Genomic DNA, 17631 nt, shown 5'->3' with positions numbered 1-17631 from the left:
TATTATATGCGAGCTTGTAGATCTGCTATTTTTCAAAAGTCATGAAAATGTGTGCAAATCTTTGAATATATGTATTTAGGCGAACATTTTGAGCACCACTGACATAGAAACATGGATTTTTCTTTCATTTAAAAAAAAAATAGCAGATCTACAAGCTCGCAGCGCGGCACTCGGTGCCACGCTGTGAGCTTGTATATCTGATATTTTGCAAGGTTAAACCCCCCCTCCCCCTATGAAGAACATTCATGGGGGGGTCCGCAGTGAATCCTTGTACCCAGAGCCCAACATTTGGTGCGACACCCCTGGATGTGCTAGTTGTATTGTGCCATACAGATTGGTTAACATAATTTTTTATTCATTGAATTAAGTCCTTGATTGTAGCTCTAAGTTCATAAGGTCATAAAGTACCTGGCGCTGCTGGGCGATGCCTGCTGGATAAGGATCTCTTCCCCTCTGCTGGCGACTGACTGAAGCAGCTTTTTCTGCTCCGCTAGTTGTTCCTCCAGCTCCTGCAGGACATTTACAACACAGTCCATTTAATGCTGACAGTGGTCATCAATGTTCTTGAGTTCTACCGTAGTGGTATGATACAGCCATTATATACACCAGGGTTCCCCAATTAGTTTTCCCCAAGGGCCGAATTATGTCTAGGGTACCAAGCCGAGGGCCACAGCATTGCAGGGGGCGACGGTGGCGTTCCCGCTACTCCAGTGACAGTTCAGATATCGTCGTTGTCGGGTGAAAATCTTGTATGTCCAAAACCGTTTGTTTTGCATTTATCATTTAAAAAAAGATTTAAACTAGTGAAAACAGCCGATCTACAAGCACACCGCAAGGCGTTGTGTGCTTGTAGATCGGCTGTTTTCACTACTTTTGTGCGACGGCCTTGTATGATGAAGCAGGGCTTTACTTTGTGAAAGAACGTACAAATTTTGAGATACGAGGTTTCCACCCAACAATGACGATATACTAGTGTTGTTGCTGCTCTTATACCACCATTATTACTGGGGTTGGTGGGGGCCAGACAGTAGCCCCCCACAGGCCGCAAATGGCCCGCGGGCCGCCTATTGGGGAACCCTGATATACACCTTAAACCTGCTTCTATATGCATTCTGTAGCTTCATGCCAATTAAGGTAGAAGAGAATGTGAACTTATTATACAGGCTTATTTCATTTTATTCTAAGAACAATAGGCTGCTATGCAGCTGCAGGAGCCTGTGCAATAAGGTGTCTTGTGTGTGCATTTATGGTGTCTTGTGCAATGGCCACCAGTGTACATACTAGACATAAAAATTGAAACTTTCTGGGCAAAATGAGCAGGAAACATACCAACTAGGTATCAAAAACTGAGTAACATGACTGAACAACTGAGATTTCAACTGATCAGTTATCATAATGATACAGTAAGAGATGATGCAGAGGTATTAAGAGAAATTATGACCTATAATATTATTCACTATACATTATCACTAAAACGTTATACAGGGTACGTATCATATGTTGTCAAACTGTACCCTCTGTCTCTGAAGGCTGTCTTGGTGCTGTTGTGTCCGTGTGGAACGGGCCTGGGCCAGCCAGTCCTGAACTGGACTCTGAGACAAACTGGACTCAGATTCACTTTCCTCCTGCTCTTGCAGAGAGCCCTGGGAAAAGACAAGCCATTGATTGTATTACTGAAGGCATTTCTGTTTTACACAGAAGACGATTTGGTGGCATGTAACAAAAATTCACAGTAAAATCCTTGATGTAATTAATGAAATTATCTCAGAGACTGTACAATGGACCCGTAAGGGTCAATTTGGTTACATTTGTACACTCTCAGAGATGCAAGTGTATAAATGAACACTGAGGATTTTACTCTGTTGCATACCACAACTAATCTAGGATTGATTCGCGCAGTCAAAGAATATTACACACCATGCATTCTTTCAAAGTCAGCTCTTTAGCAAGATCATTGTCATCATAAGCAATGATTCAACTGATTCACATTTGCAAACACATTTGAACAACATTCAATTTACAAATAGCATGTGAAATCATTTACTTAGTAGGACTGGATATTCAGTGAAGGAATTAAGTCAAATCAAAGTTTGACTAGATGCTCATTGGCTAATGGAGTGGATATCTAATAACACCACCATAGATGTAACTATTGCAACAACACATGGAATAATATTCCATGTGTTAGAATAATATTTCATGACTTTGTTATACATATCATGTTATACTTAGTGCTAATGGCTCTACTCTTAAGAATGCTCCAGGAATTAGACAAGCAGCATGCTAAGCTAAACCAGGGAGAGTGATGCTGAAACCTCCCATAGGTATACAAGAGCAGGCCCAAAGCAAGAAATGTGTTTTCTGTTTAATCGTTGAGCCATGCAAGACTGAACTAGAAAGGTGGAGGCTGGGGTCGTTGGTGCAGGCAAAGCTTTGCCAGCAGCATGTGTAGCAGAGATCAAATGTAGGAGGGAGCCACATTTAAATGGACCCACCTTGTGGTGAGAATGGGTTGTGATTGGTGTATGTATGTATAAATGCATGGCTGATTAGATAGAATTATTCAATCAGCAGGCTGACAGTTGATTACAGCTGGGGCATATGACTTCCAAGTCCTGCATGAACTGTAAGTTCATACGGTAAAGAACTGATAAAGCATACAGGTTCCACAGGGCTTAATGACAGACATTACATGTTCTCTCGCCTGGCTTTTGAACTCTTCCCATGCTAGGGCGGCCTGCAGACAGATAGTAAATAAGCTGGTCATTAAGTCAATCCAATCTCTTACTGCAAATCAGTCATGATGCATCATGATGTCATCAGTCATGGTGCAATTCAGAATGGTAATAAACACTCACAAAATAACTTACCAAACAATATGAATATAATACCATAAAATAAAATACAAATTGTGCCAGGATGCCATTATTTTTCTATCCAGGATGATAAGAACCTTAGGGGGCCATGTCCACTTGCCTAAAAATGCTTCAAAATGCCAGAGTTGAAAATATTTCAGCTCTCGACAAGCTGCTGGGGTTTCCAAAACAATTCAAAACGTATGCTGCGCATTAAAAAAAAGAAAGAAACTCTTGGTGGACATGGCCCTATATGGACTTATGTACTGTAGCTATTCCCATCAGTATTTCCGGTGTGAAACCGGCCACCTCACCTGGATGTTGATCTGTTTGTCTTGCAGCATCCTCTGCAGCTCCAACAGACCGCCTTTCAGATGTCGTAGCTTCCTGGCCAGCTGCTTGGCTTCCTCTTGGGTCTCTGCCCGCCCCTCCAGCAGCAGGCTCTCGCTGTGCATGGACAGCTCGGACAAGGCCAGCACCTTCTCCTCGATCTCCTGCAGCATGGTCTGCAGCAGCAGGAGCAGAGAGGCCAGTTCAAACATGACGTCTCACACCCACCTCCACCACAACCAGTGACTATAACTCCTCTTTCTAAAGGTTCCTCAGAATAGATCCTCCAGGCACGGTCAGTAAACAAGGGGGACCAGGGCCGGTTCAGACCCCCTCATCCCCCCCTACACCAGCAGTTCTCCCTGGGCGCGGGAAAGGGAGAGCATTCCATGTGCTCTCATCTTTGGCCTATCTCTTCTGTGCCGCCTCCAGTGCAACATATTGCCTCTAATCCTTTACGCCTCATACTCTGCAGCCGACGCTCCTGGACACAACCAGGAGTAACAGCCTGTATGTGTAAACCCTGTGGTGTTTGTAATGAGAGATCCAATCCAGTCCCATCAGAAGATCGTCATTGACTGTAATTCCAATAACTGAACGTACAAATCTCTTTCATCTTGCTATAGTGTAGCCAATAACCTGCCACCAATGGCTTCACCAGGTTACTCCAAGGTGCCATAACTGTCCTGTCGTCTAGGATTCGCCTACTTGAATTATTCTAGCAGGCCCGGCCCAACTCTCTCACCTACACCAATCTCAGCTGTGTGACCTCACAAGTGTCTGGAAGCCACCGCCTCTAAACCCACCCCTACGAAGCTAACTGGCTCCCTGCCCATAAGGGCCTAATCTGCTTAAGCCTAGTGTCACAGCCGCTTAGGAGCCTAGCCATCACAATTAGTGAAGGGGAATCCCCGTTCATTTCAGTGAACGGATCATTTCGTTCACGTTCACGGTAATGATCCGTTCATGAGTGATTCGTTCAAATGATTCGTTCATAGCGCTATCGTCCCGTAAAAAGCGTTTTTATCACGTCGCGAGTACAGCCCGCCGTCGTGTCCTGTCTGCCGGCCGGTGCTATTAGGGGGAGGGGCGGGGGTGTGAATGAAAGTGTGAACGACCCATTTCAGGGATTTGAACAAATCGTTCACGAGTCATGCTAATGATTCGATTCTTATGAACGAATCACTCATGAACGACACATCACTAATCACAATGCAAACCTCTAATTCTGCTAATACACTTGTTTACACACTGACAAGTTCTTGCCCCCCTAGCCATATCCATATATCAAAAGGAGGAGATAAATCCGTTTGACATAAATGAGGTGTAAATAATCCATCTGTTGCTGCTGCTGGTGATGTTTGTTTTGGTGCATGGACCATCATTATCTGGATGCTCAGAGCACTGAGATTCTAGATGATGACAGTTCGGTCTGAAATGTCACATTTTAACTATTTTAAATAGCTCATGTTTGTTCCATTTGACATCTTCTTCAGCAGCAACGTTTGATACCACTTACATTTCCAGTCAGATTCTAAAAGTAATTTGAAACAGCTCTACTCAATTCCAATGAACGGGCAGCAGGGGGCGCTCCTACCTGACATTCTGAGAGCTGCTCCTCCATGTCAGTCTCCTCCTGAAGATTGGGCTCCAGAATGCAGGTGATGGTGCTGCGTGCATTGGCTAGCCATTGGTCCAATTCATCAGCCTGGCTGTGATAGCACTGTATAGCCTGCTCCTGTTGCTGGCCCTCCAGTTGGTCACTCATATGCTCCTGGGACACAGCACAGAACAGAACATATTGTACAACAGGTTAGATTTTAGACAAAACCTGAATTATGTGGGGTTCTCCATTACTGTAACTGTAACTCATGTAGTTTGTCAGGTGTGAAATTACTCATGGCTAATTACTGTTTTTGTCCCTTGTGGCCAACTCCGCCCAAGTGAGAAATAGCCTATGGTCTTATTTTGTTAAATGTTCTCAACAAATAATAGTAAACAATCTTTTTTGTAAAGCACCTTTCATACAAATTGAAAACATGCAGCTCAAAGTGCTTTACATTCAAGATAAGGGGGTGGGGGAGGGGGGGGACAAGAAACATACATTAAAGGGAAGCAAACAAGAAAAACAAAATGCTTTGTATTAAAAGAAGAAAACAAGACAATAGCTAGCTAAACACAAGTAAAGCACATAATCAATCAATACAACATTAAATGGAAAATAAAATGAAATACGGTAACATGCTTTAAAAATGTCAAGAAATGATGATATAGAAAGGATATACAAATGTAAGTTTATGGGTTTAAGTGTTGTTAAGACAGAGCCTTCCTCTCTAATGTATTTAAGGTGTTCTATAATTTGGGAGCATAATTTAATTGCATCTCAAAACCTATTTTGTGTAGGGTTATGCATAACTGGCAAGTCTGCACTGCAGTAGAGGATCTGTGTGGGCTTGAAAAGGAACAAAAAACAATAGGGAGTATGTGAGCCAGCCCTATCTCATTGAGAGCTTTATACAGTAAACAGGCAGACAGACTTTAAAATGGGAAGACACAATGAGCCAGTAGTCTAGCTAAGAAGCTGGAGTGATGTGTTCCAAGCCTTATAGATTACAAGTGATGAACTTGACTGAATGAATACCACATTGGTTAATTTGTGCTGCCTGTCCCTTTAGGCTCATCGTTTTCTGCTTTGGGGCAATTTTTCATTATGTGTGTCTTATCCTCAATTCATTTTAGACAGTTCTGTATAACTCATCCATGTATTTATTGAATGTAGACAGACAGGTGGTCAGAGAGCTTAAAGTGATCCCTGACTAATACGACAAATATGCCTTAATACATTATAATTGTCCTCTATAACTACAATGTATAATTAAAAACACCTCAATTATTGTATTTCTTCTAGAAATAGCTAATCTTTCACTCAATAGGGGAAATGCCCGTCGCAAGTTGATGATGTCATAAATGTCAAGTGTGATCTATCCCTATGGAATTTATGGCATGCATGTGAAAATAAAAACAAACTTAATACTTCCTATGGTTAATATGAGCATCAAATCAATATTTCAAATGTGTTTGTGTTTTGTTTTTTTGCACATGCATGCCATAAAAATGACACATGACATTTATGACATCATCAACTTGCGACAGGCATTTCCCCTACTGAGTGAAAGATTAGCTATTTCTAGAAGAAATAAAATATTTAAGGTGTTTTTAATACTACATTGTAGTTATAGAGGACAATTATAATGTATTAAGACATATTTGTCGTATTAGTCAGGGATCACTTTAAGGTATCTGCATTGTTTGGTTCAGCAGATATGTACAATTGTGTAACATATTTATGTAAACTATGTTCTCTAATGACATCATCTATATAAAGTATACTACAGCATGTACAGTAATTGTAGCATATACTGTATAGTATGAACTGTAAAGGCCCAAAGCCTTGAGCAACACCAAAGGTTATGTCATATTTCTCTGACACATGGCCTTGTTTTATGACGATTTGGTTTTCAACTATATCAAATATTGCAGATATTGCAATATGTAATATTTGCAATATACTATATTGCAAATATTGCTCAAATGGTGTTTCAAGCGAATAACAGCTATAGTTTTAAAATGCGTCAGATTCAAGAGGCTACCTCCAGTAGCTGCCATCTCCCTGAGGCCTTCATGTGGATGGTGGCCATCCTTTCAGCCAGGACAGCGAGGGATGACTGCATGGCCAGCTGGTCGGCCATGTCTGAGTCTGCACTATCACAAGCCAGTTCTTCTGTGAAGCTTGCCTGCAGCCTGTCTATCTCTTCCTGGAGACTGTCAATCTCTTTCATGACAGCCTACACAGAAAAACAGTGTTACGTTAGAGCTCCAAAAAACACTGGTTCTCAAAGTGGGGTCCGTGGACCCCCAGGGGTCCTTGAGGGGCCCCCCAGCAAAATTAGGAATTATATCCTATTTACTTTTTCGGCTATTAGAAAATAGCAGAGTCTAGAAAACTCACAAGGTGTCGTGTTGTGAGATTGTAGATCGGCTATTTTAGAAGAAATGTTGTCAAATTTTGACAAAATTCTTCTTGTACCGTGGTCCCTGGCACTAAATCTTTTCAGATGGGGATCCACAGCCAAATACATATCAATTTGGGGGCCCTTGAGATGAAAATGTTTGAGAACCACTGCTCTCAGGATGGACTGACACAGATATTGTATTGTACTGTATCTCCACAGAATAATATATGAATATGATTAAATATGATTTGGTGAAAATAATACCAATACCAAAGTTAAACATTTCCACATAATAGTAGAGTGCATCTACAGTACTTACAGTACATACGTAAGCATCATCATCAAGTATTGAAATGTGTCTAACTGAGTTGTAAAGAAATGCAAAATTGCTCTGATGAAGTACTGTATGTACAGTAAATAAATAGAAACATACGAGAGTGCCATGCTCTGGTCATTAAGCTACAATATGCAGAACGTTTATGGTCAGTCAGTGTTTCACCTGATGGCCATCCATGTGACTTTCTGGCTTCTTCTCAGGCTCCACAGGCTCACTGAGTTTGGCCTCCATTGCCTCCATCCTGGCAGAGATAGACTGGAGGGATCCCTGGTAACGCTGCTGCTTCTCCAGAGCTTCATACAGCGACCTCTGCTTTTCACTGATCTGTAACAAGATGGATGGGATATTGCCATGGTAGGAGTTTAGATACATATTATTTGGGCTTTTCTGCCTTAATTGATAGTATACAGTAGAGAGACAGGAAACAGGGAGAGTGTCACTCCCTGTGAGCGACACGCAGCAAAGGTAGTCAGGCTATGGAATTGAGCCTATGTGGTATTAACTTCAAGGCCATGGTGGGGGTTTGACACCAGAAATTCTACGACTATAACTTATTAGTAACTTGACAGGTCTGTTTCTGCTAGGGTTCCTTATTTGTCCTGTTTGGCTGTTGAAACAGTTAAAGTCGCAGGTGGAATCTGGGATGCGACATCTACTGTAGAAAATAGCCATTATATTCCTTATCTGAACTAGTGTGTCAGTGAACAGTGTGTCATTCAAAAAAAGAAAAAATGTAAAGCAGAGTAGATACTCATGTTTCAATCAAAGACTCTATTGGGTCCCTTAAGATTATCTGGAATCAATAAACCACAAGACTGTGGTCTCGTAATAAACACATACCACGTTCTTCAACGTCTCCCATGAGCGCTGCAGGTCATCTAGGTGAGCCACAGACTCAAATGTGGGGTCATATAATTCTTGGATGGGAGCCCTTGTGAGAGTTCCTTGACTCATCTGAAAGAAGTCACAAGAGTAATATACAGTAATGCAATGTACTGTACGGAGATTGAGCGCCACAGCTTTTACTGTGTTAGACATTCATTATCATTACCTGGTGTCCCTATTTTGGGCATGTCATTATCATAATCTTTTGAGATTTTTCAGAAATATCAGAACTACAAGCTCACAACACTGTGGATCTTCTATTTCACAACTTCTGCACGACGCTGTCGTACAACAAAGTATAAAATAAGCGATATAAATCTGAAATATGTACATGCAGTATGTGAGTTACCTTTAAACCCAATAAGATGACAGTTTGGAAAAAATGTTAAATCATGAATGTAAGAGAGAGAGAAAGAGAAAGCAGAAGGATACCTTGTTAACAGATGCCTCAGTGTGAGAGACAGGAGAAGGGGAGCGACAGACAGGAGGAGAAGAGACTTCACTGTTAGTGCCCTCCTCCCCAGACTCCTCTGTGACAGGAGACAGGAGGGTGTGACAGCGACCGGCAGTCATCTGTCACAGGAAATATTCAAAGACCATAATAACATACCAGCCATTTTGCTGTCAGAGGATCTGCAGCGCATGAATATGGTCAGTAGCACCACACACACAAGCAATCAGGAAATTGAAAAGAAATGTTTACTCAAAATCAGAGAGGTTAATATTAACTGCATTCTTCTATTAAGTTCAGTTGAGACTGTGTGTGTGTGTGTGTGTGTGTGTGTGTGTGTGTGTGTGTGTGTGTGTGTGTGTGTGTGTGTGTGTGTATGTGCGCGTGCGTGCGTGTGCGTGCGTGCGTGCGTGTGTGTGCGCGCACACATATAAACTATCAAAAATATGTGAACATCATTGGTAAATATCTTACTCTCTTACCATGATAGCTTGTGTGGAAGATTTCTTAGGCTTCTCTCCATCTGTGTCCTCCAGCCCTTCAGGTAGCGCCTCCACATCCGTCACAGTCAGCAGCATGGTGGCATGCTTGGCTTTCACTGCCAGCATTTTACACTTGGAGTTCAGGGATGCAATCTGCTCCTGGTAACCTTTGATCTTCTGAGCCAGCTCCTGTTTCAGAAAAATTACCAGTTGAAATAATGGAAAATAAATAATACATTCTGTTTGACTTGTTTAATTCTGTATGAATTTAACAAAATCCTCCTCCAATTCATGCTGTAATGCATGGGTCTTCAACAGGGGTTCCGGGACCCCTAGGGGGTCCTCAGAGTTACTACAGGGGGGCCTCCAAATCTTTGTGTGATAGAAACTTTTTTCTCCTTTTTTATATTAAACACTTGAACCCTAACGTCCATATTCTAAGAACTTTAGCTAAAAATAGCAGATCTACCCATACAGTATATGGAGATCCATGATGTCATTAATATTAAGGCCATATCTTGGAATGCCCTTATATACTATGTCAGTCACATGTGGTCTATGATGTCAGTCATCTAAATATTTGGGAAAAGTTTATTTTTTAAAAAGTCAAAGGAGAAAATTAATTCATGAATAAATGTTTTTTATACATTTATACATGAAACTATATATAACGTATCTCTTAGCAAAATGCAATTGATTCCTGATGAAGCCGGTCGTAGCATGGCAAAATAAAGTTTATCTAGGAAGGGAAAGAAGAACGGAAAGATGGATGGACAAGTCGGACAAGTACAAGTACCTTGCAGGGGGCAACCACATAATATGTTAGACAAAACAGAAGGCAGCGTACTTCATGGTGGAGGATCTGGGCCTGTAGCTCCTGGATGTTACTGGTGGCGATGGGAAGGTCCTGGATGACTCGGTGGGCTTCCTCTATCAGCCCCTGGAGGTCTCTTACTTCCTGTTCATACTGCTCATGCTGTACCACTGCCTCCTGAGGGGGACAAAAGGAAAAGAAATGTGTCTTGTTTATTCGTGTTAAATAATAAAACTCCTCATCATACATTCTTTATGTCTGGGGTTCTCAAACCTTTTTAGGCCATGACCCCCAAAATAAACATATTTGAACTGGGGACCCCCCCCACCACCACCCTGAGAAGCACTTGGAATTGTAGGTATTACATTTAATTGTGAAAATAGCTGAATTACATGCTCACAACGCCACTCACTGCGAGGCGTTGTAAGCTATTGTGGGCTATTTTCTTGAAAGTCCATAAATTGTCACTTTATAAATGTGCAGATACCCTGTATACACTATACTGTATGTTGGTTTGTTTACCGTTGAGTGAGAAAAAATAAATTCGATTAGGCTAATCATCTGGGGACCCCACAAATTAATTTGGGGACCTCACTTGGGGTCCCTCCTACCCCAAGTTTGAGAACCACTTCTTTATGTGTTATATTTTATTATTAGTGCATCTTGAGTGACAGCAAAAGACCTGCATGCTGACACAATGAGATGACATGATTCATTTCACTGCTGTGTGTGTCATAATTATTGTCATGCAGCGACGGCTCCCCCTACTGTACCTGCAGGATGTTGCACTGCTGAATGGCAACATGCTGCAACTGACTGGCTTCCTGCTGAAGACGCAGAGCCGTGCGACAGATGGCCAGGTTAGGCATTACTTCCTCTGGGACCCGCAGGGCGCTCTGACACAACTGCACCGCTTGCACCTGCTGTTTGAAGCCCTCCATGTCAGCCAGCAGACGCTGCCAAAATAACAGACTGAAAGTTTAGATTCTTCACAGCTGAAATATTCCTTTTAACCCTCTTAGCTCTCATCTGTTTCCTCTTAAACTTCTTCATTACAAGACAATTCTTAAAAATGACAGTTGAGGATGTTGAGGAGCTTATAATGGACTATTACTGCTAAGGAATTTTTATATTCACCTGTCTTTGAGTCAGCTGCTCTTTGAGGCTCTGGCGAGCCAACTCTGGGGAGGTCAGTGTGGCTTGGACTTGTTCAATAGCAACATGTAAGGCCTTCACCTCATACTCCAGCGCCTCCATACTCTGCAAGCAGATCATGGCAGATGTAAATCATGTATTTATTAGTACATTAATTAAAATAAACTGGCTGTACTGCACATACACTCCAGTTATCAGGAGTAGTATCACATTTTCTAAGAAAGAAAACAATTCATGAAAATGTTCAGTATAACGTCTAAAAACCTAAATGTACAATGCACACTACATTATCAGTTCAGGAAAATCAACATGAGAGAATAAAAACTAGACACAAAGAGTAAAACAACAGTGTAAACGACTGTATGGAGACATTAGATCCATAATTGAGTTTCTCAGTACCTTGTCTGCATCCTGCAGGCTCTGGAGACGAGTCTTGATGCTCTGCTGGAGCTCCTCAGTGTGGCGGCTGAGCTCACACACCTGCTGGCTCAAGGCCTCCACCTGCAGCACTTCGGAGAGGAGCTCCACCTTCTCTCCCATCGACTCCAGGTCTCCATGGAGCTCCCGAGACTCCCGCAAGACGGCCTGAACACAAAGGGCAAAGGATAATGAAATGAGGAAGGTCTGGTGATTAGAAAGACTGCAGGTTCAATCACAGATTGGCTGCTTGTAATGAACATATTATTCCGTGCAGGTTTCCTTGTATAAGAGTTCTAAAGGGAAAATATCTCAGATTCTCAAACATTGCAGTAAACTAAAGTGCTTGTTTGGTGAACATGCGTTGTAAGTGTATGGATTTTAACCTGACTTGTCAACTACTGCCCCATGCTTCAATCTAATATAGCTTCTGGAGATTTGTTATACTGTAAATCAATCTAAAAAGGTAGAAATAAGGAGTTTAGACTGCCTACTTGTCCTCTTTAAACACAAAATCTCTAGGATAGTTTACTAACCTAGCTCCAATCTGCAGATACATGACTGGATTTCCACCCTACCTGGTACATCCTTATCTGCTCCTGCAGATGAACAGAGGAGTTCCAGATGATGTTTGCCCTCACTAGGCTTTTTGCTTTCTCTGACCACCTTACAATGAAGTCCAGCATCTCATTGTACTCATCTAAATAGCACACCGCCTGCAGAGACAAGATAAGAGACATAAGAGAATGATGAACTACACAACAGGTCAGATATGGTACAACAACTTGCTTTTTCGCCTGCTTTTTTGCCAGCCAAGTTTTAGGCTGCAGGTTTTCTGCAAAGGCATCTGTTAAAAAACAGCCACAGTCAAAATTAACCAGTATTTTGGTTGATGGATGTGACTAGAGAAGCATACAATAAGACACCTTGCATGAGCAAATAGCCATAACACATGGAATAAATAAGAGATAATAACCACTGACCTTTTTAAGCCAGTTGTTCCTGCAGTCTGCTAGCCGGGTCGTGTGGTGATGGATTTCAGACAGCTTGTTGATGGCATCACTCAGCTGTTTGGCCAGTAGGGGGTTGCGTCGACCAAACTCTTGTACAGCAGCATCCAGTTCTGACAGAGTGCGACCACAGCTGTCCAAGTCCTCAGCCAAGCTCTGAGAAAGTAAGGGACAAACATGCATAATTTCATGTCATGATAATCTAAATCTCAAAAGTTAATATCACATTTATGGTGAAGTGTACACCTTGAGGAAATCACACACATTAGTTTAGCCACAGGTTATCTACAAGATCACAATCTATAAGATTGTGAGCTTGTGATCTTGTAGATCTACATCTTCGGCTATGACATTCGATTCCCAACAAATGGGGTTAACTTTGGCTAACCCACCTTGACTTCTTCTTTGGCGTGATCGATGTCAGGGGATTGTTCCTTGAATTGGGCAGAGACGGCTTTCAGTTTCTCAGAAACATCATGGATCCGGGAGCTGAAGTCCTCCTTAATGTCTCTAGTTTTCTGAATGTCTCTCTCTTTGGAAAGAACCTATAACATTGACACGAGATATGAAAAGGTATTGTTCTCTTTTGGCTACTATCCTAATCTAGTTGGCCTTCCCATCTGTATGGTCTGGTACACAGTATCTTAACAAAAACATTTTATTCATTAACATAAGTCCCAGATTGTAGCTTTTATGAGTAGAGCATGAAATCAACATTGTACGTTACTAACATGCAGTAGTAGCCTACTGTATTTTGCATATAAATGCCCAGTAAAAGGTCTATCATTATTTACTGTTTTAGTGTCATTAAATGGATGATCTTTATACAGTACCTGGTCCTCAATGGCACCTAGAGCAAGGGACACCTCAGCCAGCTGCATGGAGATCTCTGACGGCAGAATGGTGTAGAGGTCCAGGTACTTGCTCTGCTGCTGCTCGGCAATCTTGTCCACATTCTGGCGGTAGGTGATGACATCACCATGTACAACCTGTGTACACAAGAAAGAAAATACAACACAAGGGTAAATGCTTTTTTGTTTTTAAATCAAAATATTTTGAAACCTTATTTACTCAAGTAATTCAAAATCTTTAGTGCATCATAGACCATGGAAAGAAAATAGACGAAAAATGGATTTTACACCGTGGAATTTTCATGCTGTGGCTTGCCAAAAATAGTAGATCTATGAGCTCACAACGTATCGAGATGACAAAATATAAACCAATTTGGATAGGCCAACCTAGCCTTACCTCCAGTTCTTGTAGCAGAGCATCAATATCTGGGGTGGGGTTGAGGAGAAGCTCTCTGGTCTGCTGGATCCAGGCTTTTACAACACTGAGGTTCTTCTCCACCTCCTCTCTGTCCCTGAGCTCATGGCCTGCCTGGGCACGCTTGGTCCTGGACTGTGTCAGAAGGCTGAATGGAAACAAACAAAGCACCAAACTCAGTATCATGGAGACCTAGACTACTAAACATTTGAAAATGTCAGAATCAGACATGGGTCAAACATTTGTATTTGTAAATTGTTTGTTTATTCATTTGTTTTCATCTCCTTTAGGCATCTGACAGGTGTACAGTAGTTTACCAAATTAGAAAATCCTAGGTATAATCTGTTAACCGTTGACTTGACAAATATGGTCAGAATCAGAATCACATTATTTGCCAACTACTGTATGTACACATACAAGAAAGAAAGAAGAAGAAAAATGAAGATATGAGAAAACAAAGTATAAAACAAACAGTATTGGACGGATGTGAACATGCTGTAATGATACTAGGGCAAGCCATGGATCTATTGCACAAACCAGCAATATTGCCCGGCTATGCAACACGTATTGTAAATATTAGATTTTATTATAGACATATTAGATCCATTTCCTTTAATTGCCAATCGGTACTCCAAGGATGTCAAAAACATTAAGTTCTGACTTACAACAAGAGTTTGGCAAGTTAATTTGTCATTACTCATTACCTTTCCAGTTGGTCTTGTACAACTCTGATCTCTTTCAGACTGGGTAGCTCATCCTGTTCATTGGTTGGTGAAGGCACTTCCACATCGTGCAGCAGGCTGAGGGCATACTGCCGTAGCAGCGTGAGGGAGGAGAGCTCTCGCTCGATGTCCTGGCTCAGCAGGTCGTGTTGGTCCAGCAGAGACTGCAGGGTGGCTTTGGAGACCTTCTCCACAGCAGTGTCAGGGACACGACTCTGCAGCTCGTCAGACACGTCTCCCAGCTTCACCATCTTGACAATAGAAAATAATGAACCACATGAATCATAGCGTCACTGTTCAGGGGACGAATGTTTGGTGAAAATAGCAGATACAGCGTACGTAGCGAGCTTGCAGATCTGATATTTTCAGTGAAGATATTTGGTGTAGAAGAAAAAAAGAAAGAGGCCTACTACAAAAAACTGAAGAATTCTGTCCATAATGTGTCTGAACACTATACAATACAATGTGTTTTGAACTAGCAAATAAAATAGAATAAAGTAGGTACAGTAGAATCCAATGTACCCTGTTCTCTTTTATGGAAGATCTTGAATTTGCAGACGACCTGGCAGTCATGTCATCCACTCGTAACCACCTCCAAGAAATGTCTGACCGGCTAAGCAATTATGCAAAGCGAACTGGTCTGTACATCAACCAGAAAAAGACCCAGGTGATGTGCATCAACACCCCAATCCAATCACCATCAATGGAGAGGCATTGGAATGTGTAGAAGACTTCACATACCTTGGAAGTAGTGAAAGTGGGACGCAAAAAGACATCAAGCTCTGAGTGCTGGAGAGTAACAAAACAGGATGTGAGAACGGTTGACTTCTTCCTTCTTCTTTTGGCCAAATAAGACTCAAATGAGGAACTTTACAAGAAGACAAGCAGCTTGCATATGTCCCTTGAGATTAAGAAACGCAGGTTAAGATGGCTCGGCCATGTGTTAAGGATGCCCAATGAAAGGTTATCCAAAGTTGCCATAAGATGGACCCCGATTTGGAAAAGAAACAGCGGCAAACCAAAGAACACCTGGCGAAGGATAGTGATGACAGAGCTGAAGGAGATGGGTCTTTCCTGGGACGAAGCACAGGCCAAAGCACGAGACGGGGTTCAGTGGCAGTGTATGATTGCGGCCTAATGCCCCAACCGGGACGAAGAGGATAAGTAAGTAAAACATGGCAAAGACTTGCTTCTTGTTTCTTCTTCATTTAGACTATGTCTTCATGTTTTTAGGCAAGTTTCCAGCCTGGTGGTGGTTGACAAACTCTCCGGTCAGTTACCGGTGCACCAATTTCTACTTCTTCACTGTAATGCATGTGCTCTGTGTAGTGTGTAGTAGCATACCTTATCTCTGAAGGTCCTCCATTCCTGTGCTGTGTCTTCTAGGACCCTCTCCTGCCCCCGTGCCACGCTGCGCAGACGCGTCCAGCGCTGCCACACAGTGGTCATGGAGCGGCTGATGGTGGCCTTGCTTGCATCACTCCCTACCAGCTCCAGCTGGGCAGCCTGCTCCTCTAGACCACTAAGCTTCTCCTGGAAGCCATTCACCAGTGACACAAGAGACTGGGGAGGGCAAAGAAAAAGAAAGCGTGAAAGATTATTAGAGGCATATTTTCAAGTGCTTTTTGGATATTATTTAAAGCTAAACTAATGTAAATTAAATACTTTACAAGTGCTATTGCAATCTATGTTTGCCCATTAATCCTAAATAACCAAATGTGAAGAGATTTCGGCATGTTTTGTCAATTTGTCAACATTTTTGAACTTTGCTATCATGTAATGACTACATAATGTAGTCCATGATTATTTTATTATTAAAATGAATGCATTGGCCTCCCATACTCTATGGCTGCACAGCTTCTCCTCCGCCTCCTGGCTTGTGGCTGCCTTTGCAGTGGAGAACTCGTTCAGCTTCTTTTCTGCCTCATTCATCAGCTCAATGACAGTCTGCCTGGCCTCCTGGTACGACTTCCACTGGGCCACACAGCTGAAGACAATACAGTATTATGTTAGTGAACAACTGCCTGCCTGTCTGTTAACACCTCTGTCTGAATTAGAATGTAAAAATACAAAAATACAAATATATTTCAGTTATTTTTTTATTATTTCAACAATTCATATGTTGTTGTTGTTGCTGTTGTATATAGGCAAACATCTCTTGAGATACTGTACTATTATAACTTTCATGAATGCCATAACCTTTCACTTATTTTATTTATTTTCTATCTATTACACACCCCATGAATTCATTCGCATTCCTAATCCAATAATTTGATGACCAGTAGGTCAGTAGGTCCATTGTAGGCATCAAATTATTGTCTCAGGGGGAATGCGACAAAAACAAAAGAATGTCCATGAATTCAAGGCTTCATGGGGTGTATAATTGAAAGAATGAATTTGTATCCTTTAAAAGGCATAGCAGACAACATAACCATTCTATAGTCATCAGTAGTCATGTCTCTTATTCTCCCTCTACCTTTGCAGGACGTCCTGGTGACACTGGAGCTGGTCTCGGACCTCCACACCTCTCTGTTTGGCCGACTCCACGCTCTGTTTGAGCTGCTCTTTAGCCACGGGGTTGACCAGTCTCTCCAGCTGTGGCGGCACGGCCTGCAGCTCCTCCAGGTGGATGAGGAACTCCTGCTCAGTGCCCATGATGTCCTCCTGCTGCCGGACGCACTCCTCGTAGTTCTCCACGTCCACGCCCAGGCTGGCCTGCTGCAGGAAGGACACGGCATCCTCCAGCCACTCGCAGGCCGACTGCATCCTGTAGTGATATGTCTGGCACAGGACAAGTGCCTGCTCCAATGTGATCTGGACAGTGAGATATACATACAGTATGTAAGGCCATTTACACATCAAATGGAAGCTATGAATTAATAGTGATGCACATT

General features: G+C 42.1%; 1 protein-coding gene across 1 annotated transcript in view; it reads right to left on the bottom strand.

Moving 5' to 3' along the window:
- syne1b (spectrin repeat containing, nuclear envelope 1b) overlaps positions 1–17631 on the bottom strand; it is a gene marked incomplete at its 5' end in the record, with an annotated part of 117713 nt that overhangs the window by 32655 nt on the left and 67427 nt on the right. Inside the window, 22 exons of the mRNA XM_080750707.1 lie at positions 409–509; positions 1515–1643; positions 3170–3361; positions 4783–4959; positions 6836–7030; positions 7698–7859; positions 8376–8489; positions 8853–8993; positions 9354–9542; positions 10201–10344; positions 10941–11123; positions 11305–11427; positions 11722–11907; positions 12318–12455; positions 12723–12905; positions 13142–13294; positions 13583–13738; positions 13998–14163; positions 14720–14988; positions 16082–16300; positions 16580–16724; positions 17214–17551. Of these exons, the coding sequence (XP_080606833.1) occupies positions 409–509; positions 1515–1643; positions 3170–3361; positions 4783–4959; positions 6836–7030; positions 7698–7859; positions 8376–8489; positions 8853–8993; positions 9354–9542; positions 10201–10344; positions 10941–11123; positions 11305–11427; positions 11722–11907; positions 12318–12455; positions 12723–12905; positions 13142–13294; positions 13583–13738; positions 13998–14163; positions 14720–14988; positions 16082–16300; positions 16580–16724; positions 17214–17551 (3803 nt within the window). The remainder of the gene's footprint in view (positions 1–408; positions 510–1514; positions 1644–3169; positions 3362–4782; positions 4960–6835; positions 7031–7697; positions 7860–8375; positions 8490–8852; positions 8994–9353; positions 9543–10200; positions 10345–10940; positions 11124–11304; positions 11428–11721; positions 11908–12317; positions 12456–12722; positions 12906–13141; positions 13295–13582; positions 13739–13997; positions 14164–14719; positions 14989–16081; positions 16301–16579; positions 16725–17213; positions 17552–17631) is intronic.

Source organism: Nannobrachium achirus (genome assembly GCF_963921795.1).
Source record: "Nannobrachium achirus genome assembly, chromosome: 20".
Classification (NCBI taxonomy): domain Eukaryota; kingdom Metazoa; phylum Chordata; class Actinopteri; order Myctophiformes; family Myctophidae; genus Nannobrachium; species Nannobrachium achirus.
Note: the sequence above shows the minus strand (reverse complement) of the source record. Positions and strands in the feature narration are given on the sequence as shown.